The sequence below is a fragment of the Diceros bicornis genome, chromosome 21 (assembly GCF_020826845.1).
Source record: "Diceros bicornis minor isolate mBicDic1 chromosome 21, mDicBic1.mat.cur, whole genome shotgun sequence".
Classification (NCBI taxonomy): Eukaryota; Metazoa; Chordata; class Mammalia; order Perissodactyla; family Rhinocerotidae; genus Diceros; species Diceros bicornis.
This window is the reverse complement of record NC_080760.1, coordinates 20808110-20832703: the sequence shown is the minus strand read 5'-3', so window position 1 is coordinate 20832703 and position 24594 is coordinate 20808110. Positions and strand designations below refer to the sequence as shown.

The window sequence follows — 24594 nt, the reverse complement described above, 5'->3', positions numbered from 1 at the left end:
AAATAAAATTATTTTGTAATGACTGAAGAACAGTCAACTGAGGATCTTTAATATCATTTTATAGAATAATTCACTGCATGAGTTTCAAAAGAAAGAACTCAAGCAGTATATGCTAGCCATTGGGTGTGGATTCCCCTCAATCCTGTACCTGAGAAACTTTTTATTTATGGTACTATTACACAGCTCTTTCGCTCTAGAATGTATTCTGTGGTCACTAAGAAGTTTAATTATCTTTATCTCTAACCTTAATTCTACAATATTGACCAGGTACATTTATTAGAAAGTGGCTTATTAATTTATATGTTCATTCATTGTAGCACGCTGGACAGTGACATAGCTCAGAGCCTCTCTCATCTTTCAGTTACCCTCTGGGCCAGTTTCTTGTCTCTGCCTATTCAAGAGTCAGTCCCCATACCTGTCTCCCACTCCAGTAGATGGAGTAGGATGTTTTAGTTAGACTCTGATCTGCAAGTGCATTAAAGGTCACAGCAGAGCTGTCGAAGCCAACCATGGGTCCATCAGACCAGTGAAAGACAATCTTGGAAACAGCAAATATTTCATCTTTCTCCTCCCTCCTATCCACTTTCTCCTCATTCTCAGGAACCCAGTTAGTTCATGGAATAAGTCTTGTTTTGTGTTTTTCCTCGAGGACTCAGACAAGGCCCACACCCAAGCTGTGCCTTCTCCTCTGGCTTGCTTCACCTCCTACACCCCTTCTCTGATGTTGGAGGGCACTTAACATCCACACCATATAATTTGGTTCTTGATTACATACTGTCAACTGTGTTGACAGTTATATCACAGGTGTTAGTCTTGCCTTCACTATGAGAAGCTCCTGGAAAGGTGCTTCTCATTGACAATAGCTCCTGGCACTGTGCTCTGCTCATAGAAGGTACTCAATAGATAAACACCTGCCTTTATACCAAGTCTTTCCCTGGGAGGGTGGTGAGAGGACTCAGGCAACCAACCCATGGCAGGCCAGGCTCTGAGCTGAGTGGCAGCCCCCGGTTTCCCTGAGGCGTCCTGCAAGGCAGTGATGTCAACACTGCATTCCATGGACATGCCCAAGACCAGTCTGGAAGTCCCCTCTGGCCTCTCCTAGCCCTTGAAAAATTCAGTTTCTTTGGAAATCCCTCCTCCTCCAGGCCCTCCACAGCACCCCTCTTTGAATGTAACTTGAAGCTTTTGTGAAATGGGTACTTTTTCTCTCCCTCCCTGCTACAGAGCACAGTACCCAGCATCTAAAATGATCAAGTCTGGCTGCCAGGTTGGATGAACGAACAAATTGTTGAACTATCAGACAGGAGGCTGAGTAGGTGGTGGGTGAATAGAAGAATGAACTCTTGCCAGAAGTGCCCTGGAATGGAGCCCTCCAGAGGACAGAGATTCCTACTTGTTCAAGACGCCACTGGGATTCCATTGACTCTAGAGGGTGAAATTTTTTTAAAAAATTCATAACTTAGAAACTAGAATATTTATGAACATGTGATCAAAACATAGCGAGACACTTACAAGGATAACTCTACAATTTGGTACACATAAACATATTCATTTATGCCTAGGTGCTAGGTAATAAATTTTTGAAATGTTCAACGTTTCTTATTCACCACCTGTATTAGAGGGCCATTACTTCCCTCAGCTGAAAACAAAATATGTCTGCTATCACCATCAATATTCTTTAACCTTGAACTTGAAGGAAACTTTTAAAGGAACAGGGCTGGGAGAGCTTAAGATCTTTCCAGAGTTTCTTAGCCTTAGCTGCATATTTGAATTACCTGGGGAAGCTTTTAAAAGTCTTGATGCCCAGATTTGATGTAATCAAATCTATTACATTAGAATCTCTGGAGATAGGACCCAGGCATTGGTTTGTTTTTTTTTTTTTTTTCCTTTTTTAAAACATTTTTTTTCTTTTTCTTTTTAGGTTTTGTGTTTCTTCTTTATTTTTTTTTCTTTTTTGATTTGGAATCCATATTTTTAAAGCTCCCCAAGTGATTCCCATGTGCAGCCAAGGCTGAGAACCACTGTTTTAAGCTACATGCAACTGAGACTGATGAAAAGCCTTAGTGTGCAAATGTGAGGGTTTTATGTTCCCAGTAAGAATCGGGTCTGAAACCAGCCAGTGTCCTCATTCTGATCCCTCCTCATCATCTCCTTCTTCCTTTACACCTATTTTTGTCTTGGCAGTCATGAATGGCTCATGGGCATGTCCGTGAGGATTCGAGTTCAGGTAAACTATGCTGTCATTTTGTGAAAGCTGTACTTTTCCACTCATGAACTGAACTTCTGTGCCTAAAAGGAGTTTCAGGAATTGAGAAAAGCAGATGGTTGAAATAAATCCTAAGGAGGCTGCAAACCACCCAGACCCAGAGCTGGCCATTCCTCCAAATCATAGGAATGGTGAGAAACACAAGCTGTGCGGCCACCCCACCCTCGCTCAGTGAACACGCCCCCTCCCCGTTTTGTACTCTGACCATTGCCCTCGTAAAAATCCCAACCACTCTGTGCTTGGGGAGTCAGTCTTTCCAGTGCTCCCTCCTGCGGTATCTTTGCGTTGCCTTCAACCCTAACTAGTCTGTTTCTGCTTTGACAGTTTGGTTTCTGGGCTAGGTCATTTCACTAGATCATTTGGAAAAACAGTGTCTGGGGATGCCCACCAAAAAGGTAAATTTTCCTGGAATTGTGCAGTAGTTGAGTATGGAGGTGGACACAGGGAGGGCAGACATCACCATCTCCTCTTCCATTCCCATCCATTAATTCTTCCGATGCCCAATAACTGGGCAGGGCTCCTGCAGTGGGTTGAACCAAAAGACTTCACAGAACACCAGTGGGTTGCAGTTATGTATTCGGTTTCTTATGTAGCTGAATAACACAGGTCACGGGAGGGGGAAGAGAAACACTGGAAGAGCTGCCTGGCTGGAGTACGCACATCTACTAAGTCATGAGTTCCTACGCTTTACAAAATCATCTTCCTACAGGAAAAGCGGCTCCCACAGGGATAGCAAGGGTTGCAAGGGTCACATGGGCTGCAGGGGCTACAGGGGCTGCAGGGGTTACAGGGGTTGCAAGGGTTGCACGGGTTGCAGGGAGAGATGCAAGGGTAGCATGGAGACTCGATCTTGACGCAGCTGCCGAGTCCGTAGGAGTACGTGACGTCTTTCTCGTCCACACACGGGGGCAAGATGAACTCCTTGCAGATGTTCATGTAGCTGTACTTTTTCGACCCAAGGCAGTCGTACCTGTTCTCCCGCTCGGCTGACACACACACCTTTCCGTCCTTCACCCGAACTTTGACTTGATCAGGTTCAAAGCCGCACACGTTCACCGATCCTAAAATGTTGCTGCTACAGCAAGAGGAGGCCAGAATTCTATTGGTTGTTCTTCTCAGTCTGGAATTTAGAAAAAGGAAAGGTGGGAGGAAGAAGCTCAGACCTCGGAATTCAGACACGGCTTGAGAAGCAATGCTTTGAACTCTATTTTTTAAATAGCAAGAGTAAATACTCATCACTGTGAAAAGGCAAACGACAGAAGTGTATTAAGAAAAAAATGAGAGTCCTCCCGTGTAAACCACACTCTCCCACAGGTAAACCTCTGTTAACAACAGATGGGTGCATGGCCTTCCAGATCTTTCTCTTGTATTTAAGTCCTAGCTCCTCCTTTTAGTAGCTGTGGAACTTTGGGCAGTTTCCTTAACCTTTTGGTGCCTCAGTTTCCGTATCTGTAAAATGGAGATAATAATAATACCTACATCATAGGGCTATTGGAGGATTAGATGAGATTATGGATTTTGCTTAATGCTGTGCTTGGCACATTGTAAATCCTGCTTAATTATTATCATGATCGTTATTATTACTACTAGTATATGTAGACTCTTAGAGTTTTGTTTTTTTTTTAAAGGGGATCAACTAATAAGATACCATTTAAAATCTGCATTTTAAAGGTGTCTGTCAGCCTGAGAACCCAGCCCTGCTGATCCACAGGACTAGTGCCACCACTGGGCTGTCACACAGACTCAGCCTGAAAGCTTCGTCAACAAACACAAGGCAGAAGTGCCCCAGCCCAGCTCTGCCCACCCAGGCCTGTCTCGACCTGCTGCTGTGAGGCTGCTCGAGACTCTGGACGGCTGGGACCAGCGGGAACAGTCAGCTTGGAGGAGCTGTGCGCTGGATCCAGGTCCTACCAGCTTGTAAGGATGGTTGTGCACGTCTCTCCCCACCCCCTCACTCAGGGCCTTCCTGTTGATGGCTGAGACAGCCGTGGTGGGAATATTTACACCATGGAAATCGGTAAACACTGCAAATCAGGGCTTTTTGTGTCTTCCCACCCATCTACCCCTCACATTGCTGGTTGTTCAATACCACTGCCTGTGGCCCCTGGAGCAGCACACATAGACCTCCATGGTTCCCACAGAGCTGCCTTGTTGCTCCTCAGCAGTCCTGCTGTGTGAATCCTCAATAATAAAACAATAATCATAGCCGCTCATATTGATTGATCACTTACAATACATCAGGGGTAGTAAAGCCAAGTGACCAAAAGCACAGACTCCGGAGCCAGAGTTTTTAGGTTCAAATCTTGGCCTTGCCATGTGGACAAGTTATTTAACCTCTCTGTGCATCATTTCCTCATCTGTAAAATTGGGACAGTAGTAACCTACGTTTAGGGTTGTTGTGAGGCTTAAATTAGTTAATGAATGAAAAGTATCTATAATAGTGCTTGGCACGTGTTTAGGATGTTAGGGTTCTGTCTTTTTTTTTTTTTTTTACAATGTGCCATGGAAAGTGCTAAGCCATTAAGGCATTGTTTCATTTAACCTTCACAATAGCCCTGTAATGCAGGTGTAATCGTCACTTTTTACAGATGGGGAGACAGTAAAGGTGGGGAATGGCGGAGCCTAGATTCAGATTCAGGCCTGTTTAATGCCAATCAAACTGATCGTTATGATTTTAATTATCAGTTTGACCAAGCTCGTGCAATGAAAACCCCCCACTCTTGGTCATGGCAGCCTGGCACTCCTCAGGGTCCATTTTCCTTCTAATTGTCTGATCCTTCCAAAGGCAACCTAATGCTCTGAAATGGTCTTCTTTGTAACTCTTAATATTAGAAAAAACAAAAAACAAAAAAACCACCCCTCTATGTTCTAAGAGACACTCCTGGCAAACCTTCCTGCATCTCTTGGCCTCCAAAGGGAGCTCTTGGAATGTGTGATTTCTAGAACCTCTTCCAGTTTGAGGAGACTGGACTCTAGGATTGGTTGATTGGTTTGAGATACATTTTTAATTTTTACTTTTTATGCTGAATTTTGTATGTTAACTTCTTTTTGTTACATAAGTTATGCAAGTTCGTTGTAGAAAACTGAGAAAATACAGATAAGCAAAAAGATGGAATATTTTTACAATATCCATAATCTTAACATTTTGGTGTTAGACTTTCTTCTGCATGTGTGTGTGTTTCTATATACATATAGAGAGAGTTTTCTGTGTGTTCTTATGAGATCATGCTATACATACTGCTTGGCTCTATTTTTCACTTGATAAGCACTAACATGATTGGTTTAACAACAGCCTGAGCCCTTGTACTGAAGCTTGCAATCCCAGACTTAGTGGCTAATTCCAAAGTGACCAAATAGAATGTAGTCCTAGAAGAAGCCGAGGCCAACAGAAAATATGTGCAAGGCACCCAGAGGACTGTGAGTCATTCAGCTCCTTTTCTACACCTGGCCCCAAGGAACCTGGGGGTGGGATGGGACACAGACGTCTTTCATGCCCCGGGTGTGCCAGGGTACCCATAGGCTGTACTAAGGAGAAAGGAAGAGAATTGTACTTTCTTTAAAACCTTTATCTCTGTGAGAAAAACAGAAGAAAAGCACTCAATCTTCCTAGATGGTCAGAGAATAGCTCACAAAGATGCATCATGCCCTCTCTGGATGGACCACTGGCTCGAAGCCCCAACAGCCAAGGCCAAGGGTGAAGCGCAGAGCAGAACAGGTGCCTCCTGGATTTCTCAAGAACCTCCCATGGTGAGTGTGATGGCTGAGAGTCAGAGTTCTTCTCTTCAGCTCAGACCTTCCACTAGAAGATGAGAAACATCAAATCCTGCCATGAAGACAGGACTGGGCCTCACAAAGAAGGGCCCTCCAGCTGCTGCCATGCTGATTCCACCAAAACTCTCCTGCCCTCAGCAGGAGATGGGTCTGGGATCTACAAGCCAGAGCCAGCTCCTCCTCTTAGCAACCTGAGTCTTGGAGTACAATTTCATGTATTTTATTGCTTAGATCCCCCCTTCCTCTATTCCTGTCACTCTGGCCCCTCTGCCCCTACAGCAGCGGCACAGGGGTCTCACCAGTGTAAATCTTCAGGAAATTGCCTAAAAAGTCTTGGCCAGCTCAGCTTTCTTCTTCCTTTTGCCCCTAGGTCAAGGAGTATCAGTGGTGATGTGTGGGTTTAGGAGAAATTGCAGGAGCCACATTTTACTCATCAGACTCAACTCTGAACTTACAACTTGACTCCTGCCTGGCGATGTACCCATTGCCTCACGTGGGGTTTTCCACGGCTCTGTGGGGTTCTAGGCAAAGGGCTATTGCCTCCTATACCTGTGATCATGAGAGGGGAGCTTAGCCACAGTACATGTGGGGAAATCAGCCCCTTTGGTTTGCGGCAGAAGCCTCTTAGGGAAGCTGGGGAAGAGCGAGTGGGCAGCCGGTGTCTGCGTCTGCCGCTCTGGGCCGCCACCTCTTCTCCCTGCTGAAGCAGGATTTCACCTGTGTGTACGTCCAAGCTCCTGAATGTGAAACATGTTGCCCACAGCAATGATGAGCAATACAGTCAGCTATCTTCACAAGACATAAATTAGATTCAGCCTGGTGATGGGTAAAGTAATGAAGCGTCAAAAAGGCCTATCTCTACCGGGGAGCACAGGGAGGCAGGCCCTCCTCTAGCCGTCCTCTGAGAACTTTGCTTTTCCACCTAATTGAGACCCCTTCCAAAGACCCGTTGAACGCGTTTCCTCCTTTCCAACACATCTTTGCTTTTCTCTTCTTTCTTCTCCCTCTTTCCTTCTTTTTCTGCCTTGTCTCTCCTTTTTAGACTTTTGGATGATACTGAAGAACAATGTCACTCAGCAGGAGCAGGGTAGCACAATACAGGTGCATCTGGGTCCCCTGCGGGGCTTGTCAAAACACAGGTGGCTGGGCCCCAGGCCCAGAGTGTCTGACTCAGCAGGTCTTGAGAGGAGCCAAGAATCTGCATTTCTAACAAGTTCCAAGTGATGCTGCTGCTGCTGGCCCAGAGGCCACTCTGAGAACCACACACCAGGTAGTTAAGTGCATGGATTCCGGCCTCAGGCAAACCCAGCTTCAGGTCCCAGGTCTACCACCTCCTAGTGACCAAGAACATTGCTGCTGAATCTGTTTCATCATCTATAAGTTGGCCAAGATGTTACGAGGATTAAATGAAGATGAAGTGCTAGGCACACAGTTTTCACTCAGTAAAAGGTAAGTCTCTTTATCACTGTACCAGGCTCCTCCTCACACAGATTTCCCCAAAACCTGAGGCTTTAAGTCACCAAGCCCGAAGTTTTGTATCATTAAACAATAAGGTCAAACCAAATAACAGACATGCACTTGGCCTAGATGGGCAGGAACTCCTACCCCTGCAGTTGTGGGGTGACTGGGCTCCGAGACCTGTGGTATGAAGAGATTACCATGAGAGAGGACCAATGGGGCCCAACCAGCTTCCGCCTCTGCGGGGACACAGAGGGAAACAGGGGAGCTCTCATCCCAGTGGGAAAGCCCACCTTTCACCAGCCATAAAGCCCCCAGGATTCCTCTCTGCGGGCTTCCCACACTTACCTATGCCCTGACCTGTGGGCCAGAGAATGGAGGGGAGGAAAGAGCTCCCTAAGGGCGTGGACCGGGGGAGGCACCGCTAAGCGGCAAAGAGCACAGCCTGATGCTGACAGGCATCCGCCTCACTGAGTAAGAGTGATTCAATGGAAACCTCGTACTCAGTATGAAAGGGTAAACAAGAAAACAAATGAGAAGGCAAATTTCTGAAGTTTTCAGAAGATGGTGCCCCTGGTGTGGGGGTTTTCAGGGGAATTTCTCATTGAGCTTCAGGCCAACCACAGATGCTCTGGTAAGAGGAGGGAAGCGCACTCTCAGGATGAGTTTCCAGGTACCCATAAAGGGTGCGGGTTGAGCCCAGTGCACCCCTACGTGTGGCTGCAAATCGGGCTTCATTTGTCCACAAGGACTAGCGCCACATGTCAGAGCTGCAACAGGGCATCCATTAATTAGGTAATCAACTCCTACAGGCAGGGCTGAGGGGGGGCTGCCTTTTGTTTGTTTCTGCCACTTTAGAACAGAAGACAGGAAGCCCACGGAGCGTGGTGGCGAATCAGGGGCACACTGAAGTCAGGCCGGTGCGTGGCTTACTACAAAGGTGACCAAACTCAGCTACCTCAGTCCCTCTAAACCCAGAAGAGGAAGGAAGAGTCTGGGAAACTGCTAGTGTTTGCGGTGCAAAAGGTAATTTGAGGAGGAAAAGAGACTATCAAAGAGACTAAAGGAACAAACGTACTTACTTGAGTCTCTACTAAGGAAGATACTGCCCAGGTGTCTTTTGAAACATCTGCTCAGTCAACAATGGAAGTGGATTGGACCTTCTATACGCAGTCTAAAAAAACACAACACATGCTCACATGCACTCACACACACACTCACACCCCCCAATCAAATAACATATACTCAGGAATTCTCAAGAAACTTATATTGGGAATTGAATTGTTGGCCAAGACTTCCTACCCGTTATTAAGGGAGCACCCAGAGACAGAGCAGATTGACTCTCACACAGAAAACAATTCCAATGGGGCCATGGCAACCACAGACCAGGGAATCTTACTTTCCACTTGAGCAAAGAACCTTCTGGACAACACAGCCTGGCATCTGAAAGGATATGTCATGTCTAACTACTAGCCTCATTTAAAGGGGTAAAAGATCATGTGAATATGATTTCTGAACTGAAAAAGCCTCGGGCAAGGTTTCACACCAAAGATTGTTTAAAAAATTGAATCAACATGATATTTCTAGATCTATTTGGCCATGGATTGGGAGCTAACTGAGAGAGAAGAAAAAAGAGGCATTTCACTGGAAGAGAAAATATTAACAGCGGGAGTCCTCTGGGATTGGGGCTGGATCAGAGTTTCACATTTTCATCCATATTCAGGAAAATTGAATATTTAGGTTTGCAGGTGACACTAAGCCCTTCTGGATGGTGAAATGTCAAGCTGTCAGAAAGAGAGCATAGGAGGGTTTCACGAGGTGGAATGAATGGGAAGAAAAGTGGCTGGGAGGAGATCCAAGAGGGCAAGCCTGAGGTCATTTCTAAAACAGACTTGGGGTTATCACTTCGGAGATCCAGGAGTTAATGTAAAGACATCACCAGCTTCACATACTGCTGCAGGCACAGAAAAAATCAGCAAAAATCAGACACTGTCAGCAAAAGTATCACTAACCGGAGAAAACGTTACCGCGTGTATAAATCACACTGCTGAGAGCTAAGCTTGAAATTGTGTCTTCTGCACACCAAGAAATCGGGCCTCCTGGAGGAGGTGGAGGGCTCCCAGATGGTAAAGAACAGAGAGGCGTTCTCACCTGGAGAGTCTGGAGAGTAGGGACAGCCAGGAGACACAGGCTGTAAGGACTTGGATCCAGGGTAATCAAGTAGTCAAAGGTCAGGGAGAGTGGACACAGGCCAGCCTTTATTAACCCTTCATTTAGACCAAATATTAAAAAAGAATCCCTGGCTCACAGAGTGCCCAATTTATGTAACTTGGTACTCTTAGGAGTAAAAATAAAATGGGTTCAAACTGAGTGTAGATGAGTTTACAGGCAAGAGCCCCATCCCAGATTATTGAGGGAGGTCCATTCGTGTGACCTTTGGTGACTGATGACCTGGACAATAATTGCCTTATTGCCCTTTCCAGTGAAGCATCACTGTCACTGTTGTCAAGGGTCTCTCGCTCTCTCTCCATCCACCCTCTATCATTCTCTATCATCTATCTATCTATCTATCTATCTACCTACCTACCTACCTACCTACCTCTCTCTCTCTGTCTACTTACCTATCTATCTATCTGTCTATCTATCTATCATCTATCTATCTATCTACCTATCATCTATCTATCTATCTTTCTATCATCTATCTACCTATCTATCATCTGTCTGTCTATCTATCTATCTATCTATCTATCTATCTATCTATCTATCTATCTATATCTAATCAATCTCTCATCAGGACAGGAAAGATGTTGTTTAAGGGCACAAACTTGCAACAAGTAGTAAATAAATCCTTGAGATCTAATGCACAGTATAGTGAATATAGACAATATTGTGTTATAATCATCAAACTTGCTCAGAGACTAAAACTTAATTATTCCAACCACTAAAAAGGAATAATTACCTAACATGATAGAGGGGCTAATTATCAATACGATGGCAATCATATTACAATATATAAATGTATGAAATTAACATGTACACCTTAAATTTACACAATGTTATGTGTCAAATATATTTTAATTTAAAAAAATCTATTTGCGCACATCTTTTAAAAAATAGCACATTAAACAGTTTTTCTGCACCTTGCTTTTTTCACTTAATACACCAATATATAAAGTGCTTCATCAATCCTTTTTATGTCTATACATCACTCCAATGTATGAATGTCCCATAATTTATTTAACCAGAGACAATGCTTTCAAACATTTTTTTCATCAATAGTAACAGATTAAATGGCATATGTACAAGGTTAGAAAAGAAAAGCTTTCTCTAGGCCAAAAAAGAAAATGTACTCAAACACAAAATTTAAAAAGTGGCTTTTAAAATTACCCAATTCAATTAAAACATTTTCAACTCTATTCTGAAAGCTGCAACTCTCAGTTTCATAATTTATTGGCACAGCCTTTACAAGCATAGGGGCGGGAGGCCGACATAATAGACCCAACTCCAGATGAATTTTAAGTCTTTGTCTGGAGTTGGGGAATGGGAGATAGGTTTTCCTACAAAACCGAGGAAATGCCTCTATTGCTCAATTTGCTCCCCTGCTCTTAAAGCCTCTGGCAAACATTACGGATTTGATCAATTATTATTACTTCTCCTGTAGTCATTTCTGTAAGTCCAAATATACTCAAATCGCTTTACTCATAACCAGAAAAAATGTTTAGTTTGCTGCTTCCAATAGCTTTTTAATGATACCCCCTGTTTCTTACCCTCATTAAAGCCACATTATTTATCATGTTGGCACCCCTGCTATAAACCAACAATAACCCTGCTGATCGACAGCATTACACTGTCTTTTGAGAATCTTACAATTCCCATCATGGATCCATTTACTCTTCTTTTCTTAAATCTTTGCTAAGTCACCAGAGTCATTATCTTGAACCCTTTCCATCTTTGTTCAAGTGTCGATTGTCACATTTTTTTCCCGTTATGCCAACTTACAAGGCTAATAGACCAACTGTAAAAATCTAAGAAAGTTTTTTACTTGGCAAGCTCTCTCTTTTCATCCTCTATGGCTCTAATGGCTTTCCTCTCCAAGCTTCTGAGAGACGGGCGAAGACAGTACAGCTTGACATCACACAGGCAACACGGATAGAGGTCGCACAGGCCGCAGGTCCGTGATCGCTTGGAATAGCACAGGCAGTACGGGTAAGGGTGCAGGTCACAGCAACAGTATGGGTGCATGTACAAGTCGCACAGGCAACGTGTGCTCAGTTCATCGATGCATCTCAATTGCCTTAGTTCTCTGTCCACCTTCTTTATGTCCCGTCTAACACTGTCCAAAAGACAACTCAGTGCAGCCATTACAGTCACACCTTATTGTTCTGCGAGTACCTTTGGGAAATGGCACTCTGGGGGAAAAAATTGTTCTAAGCTCTTCTCAGAAGTTTCCTTTAAAAATAAATGAGGCACACATGATTCACTTACTTTAAAGCTTGTGTTCTATGACATCACCACCCTCTAAGTATGTCATAGTCTTCTGGTTACCACGTGAACTGTACACAGTCATGGTCTCCAGAGACCCTCTTTAGAGTTACAAAGTGACTCTCAGAACCATACTAATGTTGAATTTCATTCAGCTTGAAGTTGGATGGGTTCTCCAAGCAATTACAGCTCTTTGGGTTCATGGGGCTAACCCTGAGTGGCCTTGACTTGTATACGCCCTGAGGGCTAGCCGTGGCTGTGAAAATCTTAGTGTGGGTGATGGAAAGAGCTGCCTGCTCCTTTCTCTATGCTCTTCCAGCTCTAGCCTTGACTTGACACTTAGCCTTGCTCCTTATACTCTAGGATTCGTTCTGGCTCCTAGTCTCTTTCTATGTAGAATAGAAAGAGCTTTCCCATGGTTCTCCTTACCAACTTATCCTCAAGTCAGCCTTTGACCTTGACCTTCTGAGCCCCGAGTCTCTGAGTCCTGCCCATTCTTTACTAGCTGGTGTCCTGGCTATCCTGGAACCTCAGTTCTCTGGTGGCTGGGGTCCTGCTTTTAAGCTCCCATCTCTCAATGCTCAGTGTCCTGTCCTCTGTCACCACCTCCCAACAACTACACCTCTGGTCTTGCATCCAAGCCTCTAGATGCCTTGTCGTTGAGTGCTTCGCAAGTGTTGGTCCTTGATTCTCTTACAGCCAACTGCCTGAAAATCCCACTGGGGCCAGTGTCCTGTGCTCTCAGCTGGATCAACACTCTGGACTTCGGGCTTAGCCTCGGCCTTGGCTCGCGTATTTCTACTCCTCTGGGTCTTCCTCTCAAACTGCTATCCAGCTCTTGAATCATCTTTTTTTTTTTTTTTTTTTTTGTGAGGAGATCAGCCCTGTGCTAACATCCGCCAATCCTCCTCTTTTTTTGCCGAGGAAGACGGCCCTGGGCTAACATCCGTGCCCATCCTCCTCCACTTTATAGGGGACGCCGCCACAGCATGGCTTGCCAAAGCAGTGCGTCAGTGCGCGCCCGGGATCCGAACCAGCGAACCCCGGGCCGCCGCAGCGGAGCGCGCGCACCCAACCGCTTGCGCCACCGGGCCGGCCCCTCTTGAATCATCTTTTTAAGGACTAAGGCATAGGGTACTTGAGGGCAAGTGGTTGGATGTAATACTGAGGGAGACAAGGGCCAGGTTTGAAGGAACTTGTGGACAAGCCAAGGAGTTTGAACTTTATTTTGAGCACAGTGAAGAATCACTGATCTTCTTTTCTGTTGAGAGAAGTTGAAAGGTAAGTCCTACAGCCACACTGAAGGCCCGCTGTAAGCGGACAACAGTAGAGGTGTCTTCTGCTGGAAGGCAAGAGACAGCCTAAGTCTGGCCCGGGAATCACGGCTATAGGGATGGCAGGAAGGAGCCAATGGGATGACCTTCCCCCTACATCCACTCAGGTCCCATCCAATCCATTCAGATTGCAGCCAGAGTGGTTTTCACACATAAATCTATCATCCCTCACCCCCACTCCCGCCCAAAAGTCTTCAAAGTCTTCCCTGTCCTCTTAGAAGAAGGGCAAAATCCTTATAAGGTGCTGAACAATGGGGCCTCTCCCTACCTCTCCAGTCCCCTCTGCCATCATTATTCCTGTAATTAATTACGCTTCAGCCACAATGGTCTTCCTTCAATTCTCACTCATTCCACCTCATTCAGGCCTTGTGTTCTGTTTGCTTAGAAATTGAACTCCCCATCTCATGCCCTTGATCTAATTAATCCCGAAGGCATTTTTTAGATCTCCTCCTAAATGTCCCTTCCTCAAGGACGCCTTCCCTGTCCCCTAGACTAAACACTAGTAAGTCTGCATATTTCTTTCATGACATCACTTGTATGTTTCCCCAACTAGACTGCAAGCTCCATGAGGGCAGGGACCTTGTCTATTTTTCCCATCACTAGATACCTAACACAATGCCTGGCACATGGTGGGGTCTTAAAATTTATTCGTTGAATGACCAAATGAGTAAATTAAATAGAATTTAGTGAACAGAATGAGGATGGAATGAGGGAGAAATCAGTAACGATTCCTAGGTTTCTAGCTTAGCAGAGTTGTGGTCCATTGACTAAGCTAAGAAACATAGGAAGAAAATTAAGTTTGGGGGACATGATGAACTTGAGGTGCTAGTGACAACTTTAAGGTAGAAATGTGGAGTAGCCTATGGATAAGTGGGTCTGGAACTTGAGAGAAAGCTGGGCTAGAGATATAAATTCAGGAGCCACAATTCCATAGATCTTTAGAACCCTGGCATGGACAAGATCATTCAGGAGAAGGAATAGACTGAAAAAAGAAGAGGGCTGAGGCAGACTCCTGAGGAACAACAATAAGAAATGGGGGAAGTAAAGGAGCTCCTGAAAGGCTCATAGAAGGAGTAATCAGAGAGGTAACAGCCCGCTATGCTGAAGTCCCTGTGTATCACTAGACCAGGCCTAGCACTCCCAGTGTTCCTCAGCCTTGACCTAGGGAACCTCTTTCTGATGAAGTGTTTTAGTAAAGGAAACAAGTTTTCCCAGAGGTTAGACTGGGAGGCTGGCCCCTGAGTCACATGGGATGAGTTAAAAGCAAAGATGAATAATACTCCTCTATGGGGCTGGCCCCATGGCTTAGCGGTTAAGTGCGCGCGCTCCGCTACTGGCTGCCCCGGTTCGGATCCCGGGCGCGCACCGACGCACCGCTTGTCCGGCCACGCTGAGGCCACGTCCCACATACAGCAACTAGAAGGATGTGCAACTATGACATACAACTATCTACTGGGGCTTTGGGGAAAAGAAAGGAGGAAGATTGGCAGTAGATGTTAGCTCAGAGCCAGTCTTCCTCAGCAAAAAGAGGAGCATTAGCGTGGATGTTAGCTCAGGGCTGATCTTCCTCAAAAAAAAAAATAATAATAATACTCCTCTATGGACAAACGCTGAAGGCTTTCAGGAGCGATTCCACCCAAATCTGAAAGTGGACTCTGTTAATAGGAATATGGCCTCCTCTCCTGAGAGTTCATTGCAGGAGTTGTACAGATTTCTCTAACTCCAAGTGATAGACTTGTGAACTCTGATATCACCATGAATTCCATCCCTTAGCAAATGTCAGCAAAGGTTAAAACAAGCAACTCTCAGTTTTAGATTCTTAAATACACAGGTTCAGGAATTTAAGTACACACATCTATATATACATGGCACATTATGAAGATGGTTGCAGCTTTATTTTAACTAGGATTCTCCCATGATCCCATCCTCCTAGTGATTTCACTCTTCATCATGAAGCATATTCTTCACATCATTTCAAGTGACTTAAAAAAGGTAATGTCTCCTTTAAAGACCAGATGGAAATGTGATCTAATCACGTCAGAAGGACAATGTAGAAATTCATCAGAACCTGCAGAAGCCCACAGGAATGATCTACAGTCACAGTTCCCTGAAACATAAACATAAGGAGCTTCTGTGGGCTCTTACACAGGACTGTGTCTGCAGAAGCTCTTATCCAGCTAGGTTGGTGTCCAGATAGAACCTCTTATGGAGTGGAGGACAGGACTTGGCAACTCTCCAGTCTGGGCAAAGTGGATGCTTGGTCACCAGTGTTGGTGAAACTATAGGCCAAAGAGGGTCTCCTCTGCCTCCTCCACCAGGGAAGATAGCTACAGATCAAGTCCATTTGCTGGGTCAATGTTACAGAGATATTTCTCCAGCAGTTGTTGGACTGATATGTGGTACTTAATCGAATACAAAATTACACACACAATGTGTTCTCAACTGTATTAACAAGAATCCATAGAAGGAGAGAAACACTCTGAAAAATTAACTGTGGTTATCTCTGAGTAGTGGGATAATAGATGACTTTTAAAATTCTCTTTTCTAGACTTTTCTGTGATTTCTAAGTTTCTTCAATGAGGATATCACCAATGTTATAATGAAACACTTTTTGATAGTGTGTTGTCTGTCACACTGTCAGCTTTGCACTGAATTACTAAGCCCGCCTCTGGCCTCTGCCTCTAAAATGCAGGAGGTGGACATCAGGGCTGTCAAATCTCTCTGAGCAGGTTTGCCATTGGGGAAGTCTTCCTGTAGTGAACATCTAATGTTTGGCCTGCCCATCATCCATGGCATCTTCTTTTGCTAAAATCGCTGTCTCCCCTCCTACTCCACCCTCCTCCGCTAGGTACTACCAATAAAGTCGCCCAGTCAAGGAGCAGGCATGTAACCAAAGCTGACCATCCGACTGTCTTCTGGGAATTTGATCTTTTGCAGAGAGAGTGAAGATGGTTGGAGCTGATTCATGCTGACAGTGGACCCTGAAGAGACTACACCTTAGTCACTGCCCTATTCTGTCATTTTCAAGTTGGTTTTTCAGCTTTCCTTTGAGTCTGTGAACTCCTCCATATCCTTCCGATAAATCCCTGCTTCTCTTAAGTTACCCTGTCAGTTTCAGTTCCTTGTAACTAAAAAACACCACTGTTCCCCTGGATCCATCCAAGGAGGACCACTCCCGGCTGAATCTGTAGGTCAGCTGTTGCTGCAGGGGACCTTGTCTGTGCTAGCCTAGCTCCTCCCTATTCACCCAGAACTGGCTGCTTCAGGCCAGCCACCATTCCTGAAGGCCCTGTGGGTGGGGTACAATGGTGGTGACTCAAACTAGGGAAAATGTCTAAAAACACCCAGGAAGGCTCATCTGTGGACACTGTTCCTGGGGCAAGAGAGGCTTTGCTGGGGTCAGAATCTCAGAACTTCAGTTTGGAAAACCCAAGTCATCAAACCAGCTATCTACTCAACAGGGAATCTCTGCTCCAGCATCCTAGGTAGATAAGCATGGAAGAACCGGGGGCTTGCATATGAGATGGGGTGCCCCCTTATTGGTTTAGGATGACCAGTACTCCTATAACCAACCATATTGGTTCATATAATTTATCTCCCTCTTCTCCCCCCAGCTCCACAAGGTCTTTAACAAATATCTTCCTGCTAAATAAGGTGAAGGATAAAAAGGAGGAGGATGTTGGTAAATTACTCTTGCTGCTGCACCCAACAGGAGGGAACTTGGCGTCCAAGTCGCTGCAGCGGGGAGGTTGCTCTTGGCTGGCAGGGTCTGAAAAAGCATCCCAGGAGGTGTTTTCCTTTTTCTTTCAGCAAATATGATCATTCAAGTATTATTGGGAAGGAGTCACAGGAATTTTATATCTGAAGCGCATACATGAGTAAATTTCCTCACTGAGATTTGAGGAGTGGACTGGGCTGTTAGTGATCACCACCCTGGTTTGCCTGCGACTGAACGCTTTCCTGGGGTGTGGGACTTTGGTACCAAAACTGGGGCAGGAGGTGCAGGCTGGAAATGAAGGTGGACGTACCAAGTGTATGGGCCATCCACAGTTTGCCCAGTTTAGATGGTGGAGCTGGCCTCCATGCGGTGCAAACCTGTGTTTCACCGTCTGCCTTTAAAGATAGTAAGGAGTCTTATTATGAGCGCTGGATTCTTCGTGACAACGAAAGTCTCTAACTCCTCTCTCTCCCACTCTCTCATGTCTCCTCTTGCTCTTTTCCCCTTTGCTCCCCTCCAGCCTCATGAACTCTCCAAGAAAAACTGTTAGCTGTAATCTGGATTGCTCTTGATGAGGATGGAAACCAAAAGACTCCCTTGAAATTCACACTGGAATCATTCAAATACAAGAGCCCATTTCCATGTCCTCCTAGAAACAGAAGGACTTGCCTTTGCCACAGACGGTGGCTCAATCAGCTCAAGGGGGCTGTGAATTTTTATACTCCTACCACCACCACCACCACCACCACCGTAGCTGCCTAACTCCTAATAGATGCTTACTCGAATAATGATGATATTTCACATTTAATGAGTGCTCAAGTCTATGTCAGGCTAATCCTCACAATGACCCCATGAAGTAGGGACTATTATTATCCCCATTTTACAGATAAGGAGACTGAGACATGGAGAGTTCACATAGCCAGTGGCAGAGCTAGGGTTCTATCCAGGCAGTCAGCCTCCAGTCTCTTTGTCTTCTAAGACCAGTGACCCTGGAGAAGAAAATTTCTCTTTACTCTCACCTTAAAGACAAAAGAGGAATTAGATTTGAGCCTTGGGACCTCCGGATTTTCTGCTTCTGTCATTATCCACACACCTAGAGCTTGACTTGCTGCACACGCTGTTCAAATGGATTGACATGTTTTTCTGCTTTGTGGCACCCTTGTGCCCCACCTGCCGTCACCTTGTCATGAGTGGGGCTGCTTCCTAAGTGATTCCTCACTGATCTCCACTGTTTGAAACCCTCTCTCTCCTCTCCACAACGGAAGTTTTCCTCTCTCCCAAAGGAACACTTCTTACCAAGCGTTCTCTCCCTCACACAGCATGGATGGCTTATTTTGTAGAGAAGCAAGAACTTTCCTTGTCAATTCATACCCAGGAAGATGCATTCAGAACAAAACATTCTCACAGAGGAGACGCCAAGTCTTTCTGCCCAGGCTATCTGCACAGGGAGTGGATTTTCTGCCTCCAGCCGGGCTTGCTTTTAACCAGAGAACATGAAATACAAAACCCTCTTTTCACCTAATGTTCTGAGTGACTCAGCTTTCCAGGGAAAGCTCCCAGGAGCTGAGGTACATTAATTCCCCACAGAAGCCCGGCAGAGAGAGAACAAGGTGGGACCCTTGACGCCTCGAAGTGGAAGAGAGGCCAAGACTCAGGGTCTCTTTGAGCTGGGGGACAGGCGGCCAAGGAGGAAGAAGGGAACAGAAGAGAGGAGGGAGAGGGAATGTGGTCCCCATCTTCTTGCTCTCGTCAGCGGTTCTCAAACTTCTTGGCCTCAGCACCACTTTACACTCTTAGTTATTGAGGACCCCAAAGAGCTTTTGTTTATGTGGGTTTTATCTATCAGTACTTACCATATTAGAAATTAAAACTGAGAAATTTACAAAATATGTAATCACTTAAAAATAACAGTAGTAAACCCATTACATGTTAACATAGGTAACGTTTTTTTATGGGAACTGTGTTTTCCAAAACAAAAAACATTGAGAATAGTGACATTGTTTTACATTTTTACAAATCTTTCTAACGTCCAGCTTCATAGAGGACAGTTGAAATATCTCCTTCTGCCTTCGATCTGCTTTGATGTTATTTTGCTTTACGTATAGAAGAGAATCCAGCCTTAGGCAGATGTGCAGTTGAAAAAGGAAGGACATCTCAGACCCCTGAAAGGATCTTGGGGATCACACGTTGAGAATCGCTGCTTTACCTCATAATTCTGGAAGTTACATAGTACCATGGCACCTCAGAGCCACAATAACTAATCTTTCCCCAAAACATTTAATTCAGCCTCACATTGCAGAACTTTGTTATAGAACTTTTGAGGACTCTGCCTACCGGCTAATCTCTTTCTCTAAGAGCTGACTGCACCCCCACCCATTGCGGGGAATGTTGGGGGCCTCCGGCAGGGAATCCTTCTAAGACATGACCTGCCTCCCACCCTGGGTGTAAGTCTCTGCACCAAGAGAGGCTCCCAACAACAGCTCGTCAGATTCTCTCTTCTGGGACATCGGCATTTGGGGACGCGGACTAAAGGATTTTGAACTTAGAAATCCAGACACTATTATGGGGCAATTGCCTTAGCGTGGAGCCCTTGGCTCTTCACGGCTTCTAGGTCCTGCTTGGAATCTCTCAAATGAGGAGGCTTCTGTTTTAACATGCTGCTAATTTATCATCTCATTCATTTGTTCTTCTAGCAGACATCCAAAGGTCACGAGCAACTGTGGTTCTCAGAAGAGTCGGAGGAGGTAAAATTTCAAAATCCAGTTGTGAATAATGTGTGTGTGCACGCATGTGAGTGTGTACAAGAAAGAAGGAGGAGAGAAGTTTACCAGTTATAAGTGAAATTTTAAAAATGTATGTAGCAGGGTCCTGGCTTCAGCCAAGTTGTGACCCCCTTGAGAGATTTAGTTGGGTCTGGCCCATCTTGTGGACTGGAGCGGTGGGTCCAGCTAGAGTCCACTTGCTTCTGGAAAAAGAATTCACCTGCAGGAGGAGGGAGTATAAAGCTCAGATTGGAGGGAAACCTGGTGTCTATGGCCTGATTCTATTCTCAGCCCTCTGCTATACCCCTCCCCTCCCCTGCTTAGATTCATATTAGAGTCTTAAGTACAGGAAGACGGCAGGGCTTATGAGAGTAAAAAATAAAAATAAAAAACAAAACAGAAACAGAGCTCTTTTTGTTAGATATTCTGCATGGTGAGGGGTTCAAGGCAGTAATGATGGCTACACATCCCAGGCAACACCCTAGATGCTGGTTACGTGTTTGTGCGTTTGATCCTCACTGCCAACCCTTTGAGGTAGATGCGAACATTGTTGCTATTTCGCAGGAGAGGAATCTGCAGCACAGAGCAGCAAAGTCACTTCTCCACGGCTGCCCAGCTGGCAAGTCCCCGAGGCAGAAGGTGCACTGGCGACGTCCTTACAGCTCCAGGTGTGCCTGCTGCACGGTGCTGCCAGGGCTGCCTGCTCCTCCCTAAGCCCTCCTAACACTTCCAGTGGGGAAAATTGTATTCTTAGAAGCTGGCACAAGAATTTCTCTTAGGGAGAGAACTCTATTCAAGAAGGAGAGGAGGAGAGGGGTGCCTGGGAAAGGGAACCCTGAGGGGACAGGTGCCAGGGCAGCTCACTTCCTGTGCCTTAGAAACCAACAAATAGGGCCTGCAGGGCTCCAGGAGGTGAGTGAAGGGGGAGGAGAAGGAGGAAGGTCAGATGCAGGCTGACATGGCCAGTGGAAAACCTCAGTGGCAGGAGTGCTTTCTTTTATTTAATGTAAATTTTATTGAAGAATAACATACATATAGAAAAGTGACAAATCAGAAGCATTCAGCCTGGTGAATTTTCACAAAGGGAACATACCCTTGTAACCAGCACCTACATCAAGAAACTGATGTAGGCTTCTGAGCATGCCAGAAACCCCCAGTTGTGCCTCCTGCCCGGCGTTAGTCTCCCCTCCTGCTTTCTAGTGCCCCAAACACATTTTGCCTGGTTTTGAACTTTATGTAAATGGAAATATACAAAAATCTACTCTTTCGTGTCTTGATTCTCTCACTCAACATTATAGTTGTAAGTCTTACCCGTGTTGTTGCCTGTAGTTGTAAGTCACTCCTTTTCATTGCTGCATGATATTCCATTTTAGAAACATGCCACAATCTATTTATGCTTTTATGGGTGGATGGACTTTTGTAGATGGACATTTGGGCATTTTCCATTCGGGGCTGTTGTTGGTTCTAGGGCCATAGGATCATTCACGTCTTGGTGAACGTTCACAGTGTTTCTGTGGAATGGAATTGCTGGGTCATAGGGTGTGCATGTGTTCAACTCTACTAGCCCCAGCTAAACAGTTTTGCAAAGCATGTACCCACATACAATCGGTAGTAGGTTATTTTTAAGACTAAGGAACGTTCAGTCTCTTTTTGAATGTGTGTTGCTATGATATAAACTTCCGTCTTCTCAATAATATCTAGCACATCTCCCAGATCACTTATGTGAGTGGAGTTTTTTTTGACAAAAATCAAAGAATGAGCTGAGGTTCATGGCAGGGCCAAGCTGCTGTGAAACAGAAAATAGCATGTGGCAGATGGCGAGGGGCCCACGAGCTGAGCTAACTGTGACACCAGGAGCTCAGGTCCCCAGGTGACTGAGAATGCCAGCCTCCTCTAGAGATCTCAGAGGGCACCTTGGGCATGCACAGAGGGGTCCAGCCTACAAGTCGCCAGGGCCAGAGGGACTCCAGCTGACGTTTGGATCACACACAAAGCGGGGAAATGGTGACGCAGGAAATGGCTTTGGCATGTCAAAGCCTCCCAAGATCAGAGCAAAGCTCTGCCACCTTCCATCCTCAGCACATTAGCAGAGGCCCCGGATGTGCCCAGAGCTGACTTGGAGGAGGTCCCCGAGGTACTAACAGAGGCATCCAGGAGCAGCGCTGCTCCGAGGAAGCTGCTAGAGGCAGCACCAGCGCTGGAAGCCCCAGGAGATGGCACCATGGCAAGGAGGTCCGAGTCCTCCAGAAAGACCCACTCCAGGGAAAGTGACAAGAAATCCACAGGTGACTTCTAGGCTAGAGGACCAGGAATCTCCTTAGAGTGAGCTGGAGCAGGAGGTGGGCAGAGTGATGGACTCTGAGCAGGGTGAAGAGGGCTGTTGTGAGCTTCTAGACACACTCCCACGAGCTCCCAGAAATAGCTGGGAAAGACCCAGCAGTAGGCTGGCAGTGCTCAACCACGGCTGGACGCCGTCCAAACACATGTGGTTTATTACTGTTTAAGTTACTCCTCTGGGGGCGCCTCTGGGTGGCCAGGAGACCAGGGTACAGTCAAAATACTACTAATGCCTGAGTTTGTGTTTCTCTCTTTAAATTTCATTTACTCCTAGTTTTGCAAACAAATGTTTATCTCTTACATAAATAAAACTGGATTGTTGTTTTCCTGATGTTTCTCAAAGTTCTGTCCCCAAACCCTGGCCTTTACCATGGTCCTGGTTACGCTACCCCCACAGCAATGCTGTTCCCACTCGGAGGCAGGGACACAGGAAAGGAGAGAGGGCTGGAGGTGGTAAAAGCTTCCCGTACAACCTTCCCACGCTCTCAAGTGGTGCCAGCAACAGCGGGAGGGCCTGTGGTCTTGGACGCGGTCTTCTCACCCTGCTGTCTCCCCTCTCCTCAGCCAGGTCATTCCTGTCTCTCCCGACTAACTCCGGCCACTCCCAGGCTGGCTTCTCTCTAAGTTCTTGGTCTCTTGAATTACTCGCCTTCAATTACCTTCGCCTCAGCACCCTCCCCCCAGGTCCCTCCAGCTCCTATCATCTCCTGGAACTGCTTCATCTCTCATACCTTAATTACAGAAGCCCTACTCTTTTGTCACAATCTCTTACTCTCCAACTTTCTCGTTCTCTTAATAATAATTGAAGATTTTTTAAAACTCAAGGAGGACTCCGGTCCCTTAACAATACCACCCAGAGCTCTCTACCGTCTCCTGGTCTATGGGCCCTTCCTCACCTCTTGCCACCTCCCTACCAAGCCAGGACTCCACGGCTCCTCTGAGTTGAGTGGGGGATGGGGGAGCATCGGGAGAAGTTCCGAGGGAGAAGGGGGCACCAACTGAAGAACACCCCTCTCTCTTTCCACCTCAGTGCCTTTGCAAAGCTGTTTGCTCTGCGTGCCCCACGCTTAACCCCCTCTCAACTTAGCTGACCAAATACCACTTCCCGGGAGTCAGCCTACTCCGTACTCCAATGACACGCTCTGTCTCAAGCAGGCATCACGGTTGTAATGGTTTCTTTACAGGTCCAGGGACTAGACACGCCAATCACACCTCCACGTCCACCACGCCTGGCACAGTACCTGTCACACAGCAGACACGGTGAGGACTGATTGGATGAAGGGATGGATGGAGAACAGGCAGGAGGCTGTCGCTGATGGTGGAGAAGCGGAGGGCAGCGAGGCAGAGCCGAGGCAGGCCGAGGTTCTGTTAGGGTCAGAAAGGAAGATGCATGCTCCTGGGCCCTCTGGCCAGAGGCACCTCGAAGGATCGCCTCAGGTACAGAAGCACCTCGGCCTCCTCCTGGCAATCTCCTCCCCTTTTGCTGTTGACTGCTATGTCTGCCCTGGAGCTGCCATGGAATGAGATCAACTACTCCCAACACCCCTCCAGACTCTGAGTGAGGGTATATCCTTTTGGAGGTTTCTAAGGGTTCTCACGCTGTTAGTCCCTTCAAGGAGACAGACAAGAGGCCCTCCCCTGGCTCTACTGCCACAGCCCCTGTCCTGGGCAGGACTTTCCCTGCTCCGTGAGCCTGTTCCCACTTCTCTATTCACGTGGACATGTGAACTGTTAGTTGGTCAAGATAGGGACAGCAAGTTATTTGAAGATATGTATGATAATGTCCCTGAAACACTGAAACGGTGCATACAGGTTACGTGAACCACCATCCATCCCCTATCACTCACACACAGAACACTCTTGTATTATCACCCCTAAGAAGATGATTTTTAGCGTAAGTAACAGAAAACCCAGTGAAAACTGGACTCAACAATAAATGGAATTTATTAACTTACATAATTAACATACATAATCTGCTTGTGTGTACATCAGGGCTGCAGGCATGGTTTGATCAAGACTTGAGCTCCATTTCTCTGAGCGTCTTCCCTCTCTGCCCTCCTCAGAGTGTTGGCTTCATGCTCAGGCTTGCTTCCCTCATGCTTACAGGATGGTTAATAGCAATAACCAAGGTTACATGTTTCCTAACTTACACCTGGATGAGAGACAGTATCTACTCTGCAACTATCAACAAGAGTCCTGGGCTTCAGTCTGATTGCATCAACTGATGTCACATGCTCACTCCTTATTGCTGTGAAAGGTCATTACTATTATAGTGCTCAGTAGGTCCTGTGTAAATACTTGAATTGAAATTTTCAAAGTCTGTGTTTCCCTATGGTTCCATCTTTGAGAAGGCTGATAGCCACTGCCCTTCTTCCTCTATTCTATTTCACGGAGTTGTAAATGATGCAGGATCTGGCACCAAGCCTTCCCAGGGCTCCCTGGGAGAAGACGACTGTTTCCTAACAG

At 46.0% G+C, this 24594-nt stretch overlaps 1 protein-coding gene across 1 annotated transcript; it reads right to left on the bottom strand.

Annotated features, from left to right (window-relative positions):
* Positions 1–2953: 2953 nt before the first annotated feature.
* Positions 2954–11857, bottom strand: ODF1 (outer dense fiber of sperm tails 1). The gene is made up of 2 exons (XM_058564445.1): positions 11538–11857; positions 2954–3386 (listed from the first exon to the last, which is right to left on the bottom strand). Exons 1-2 carry the CDS (start codon positions 11855–11857, stop codon positions 2954–2956), a joined length of 753 nt encoding a protein of 250 aa, XP_058420428.1.
* Between the last annotated feature and the right edge of the window lie 12737 nt (positions 11858–24594).

What these genes read in the sequence shown, in the direction of transcription:
- ODF1 (XM_058564445.1), bottom strand. Translation starts at nt 11,857, where the DNA reads ATGGCTGCACTGAGTTGTCTTTTGGACAGTGTTAGACGGGACATAAAG. An exon ending in GAAAAGAGAGAGCTTGCCAA is followed by an intron (nt 3,387 to 11,537) that starts GTAAAAAACTTT and finishes TCTAAATTCCAG; the next exon opens with ACTGAGAAGAACAACCAATA.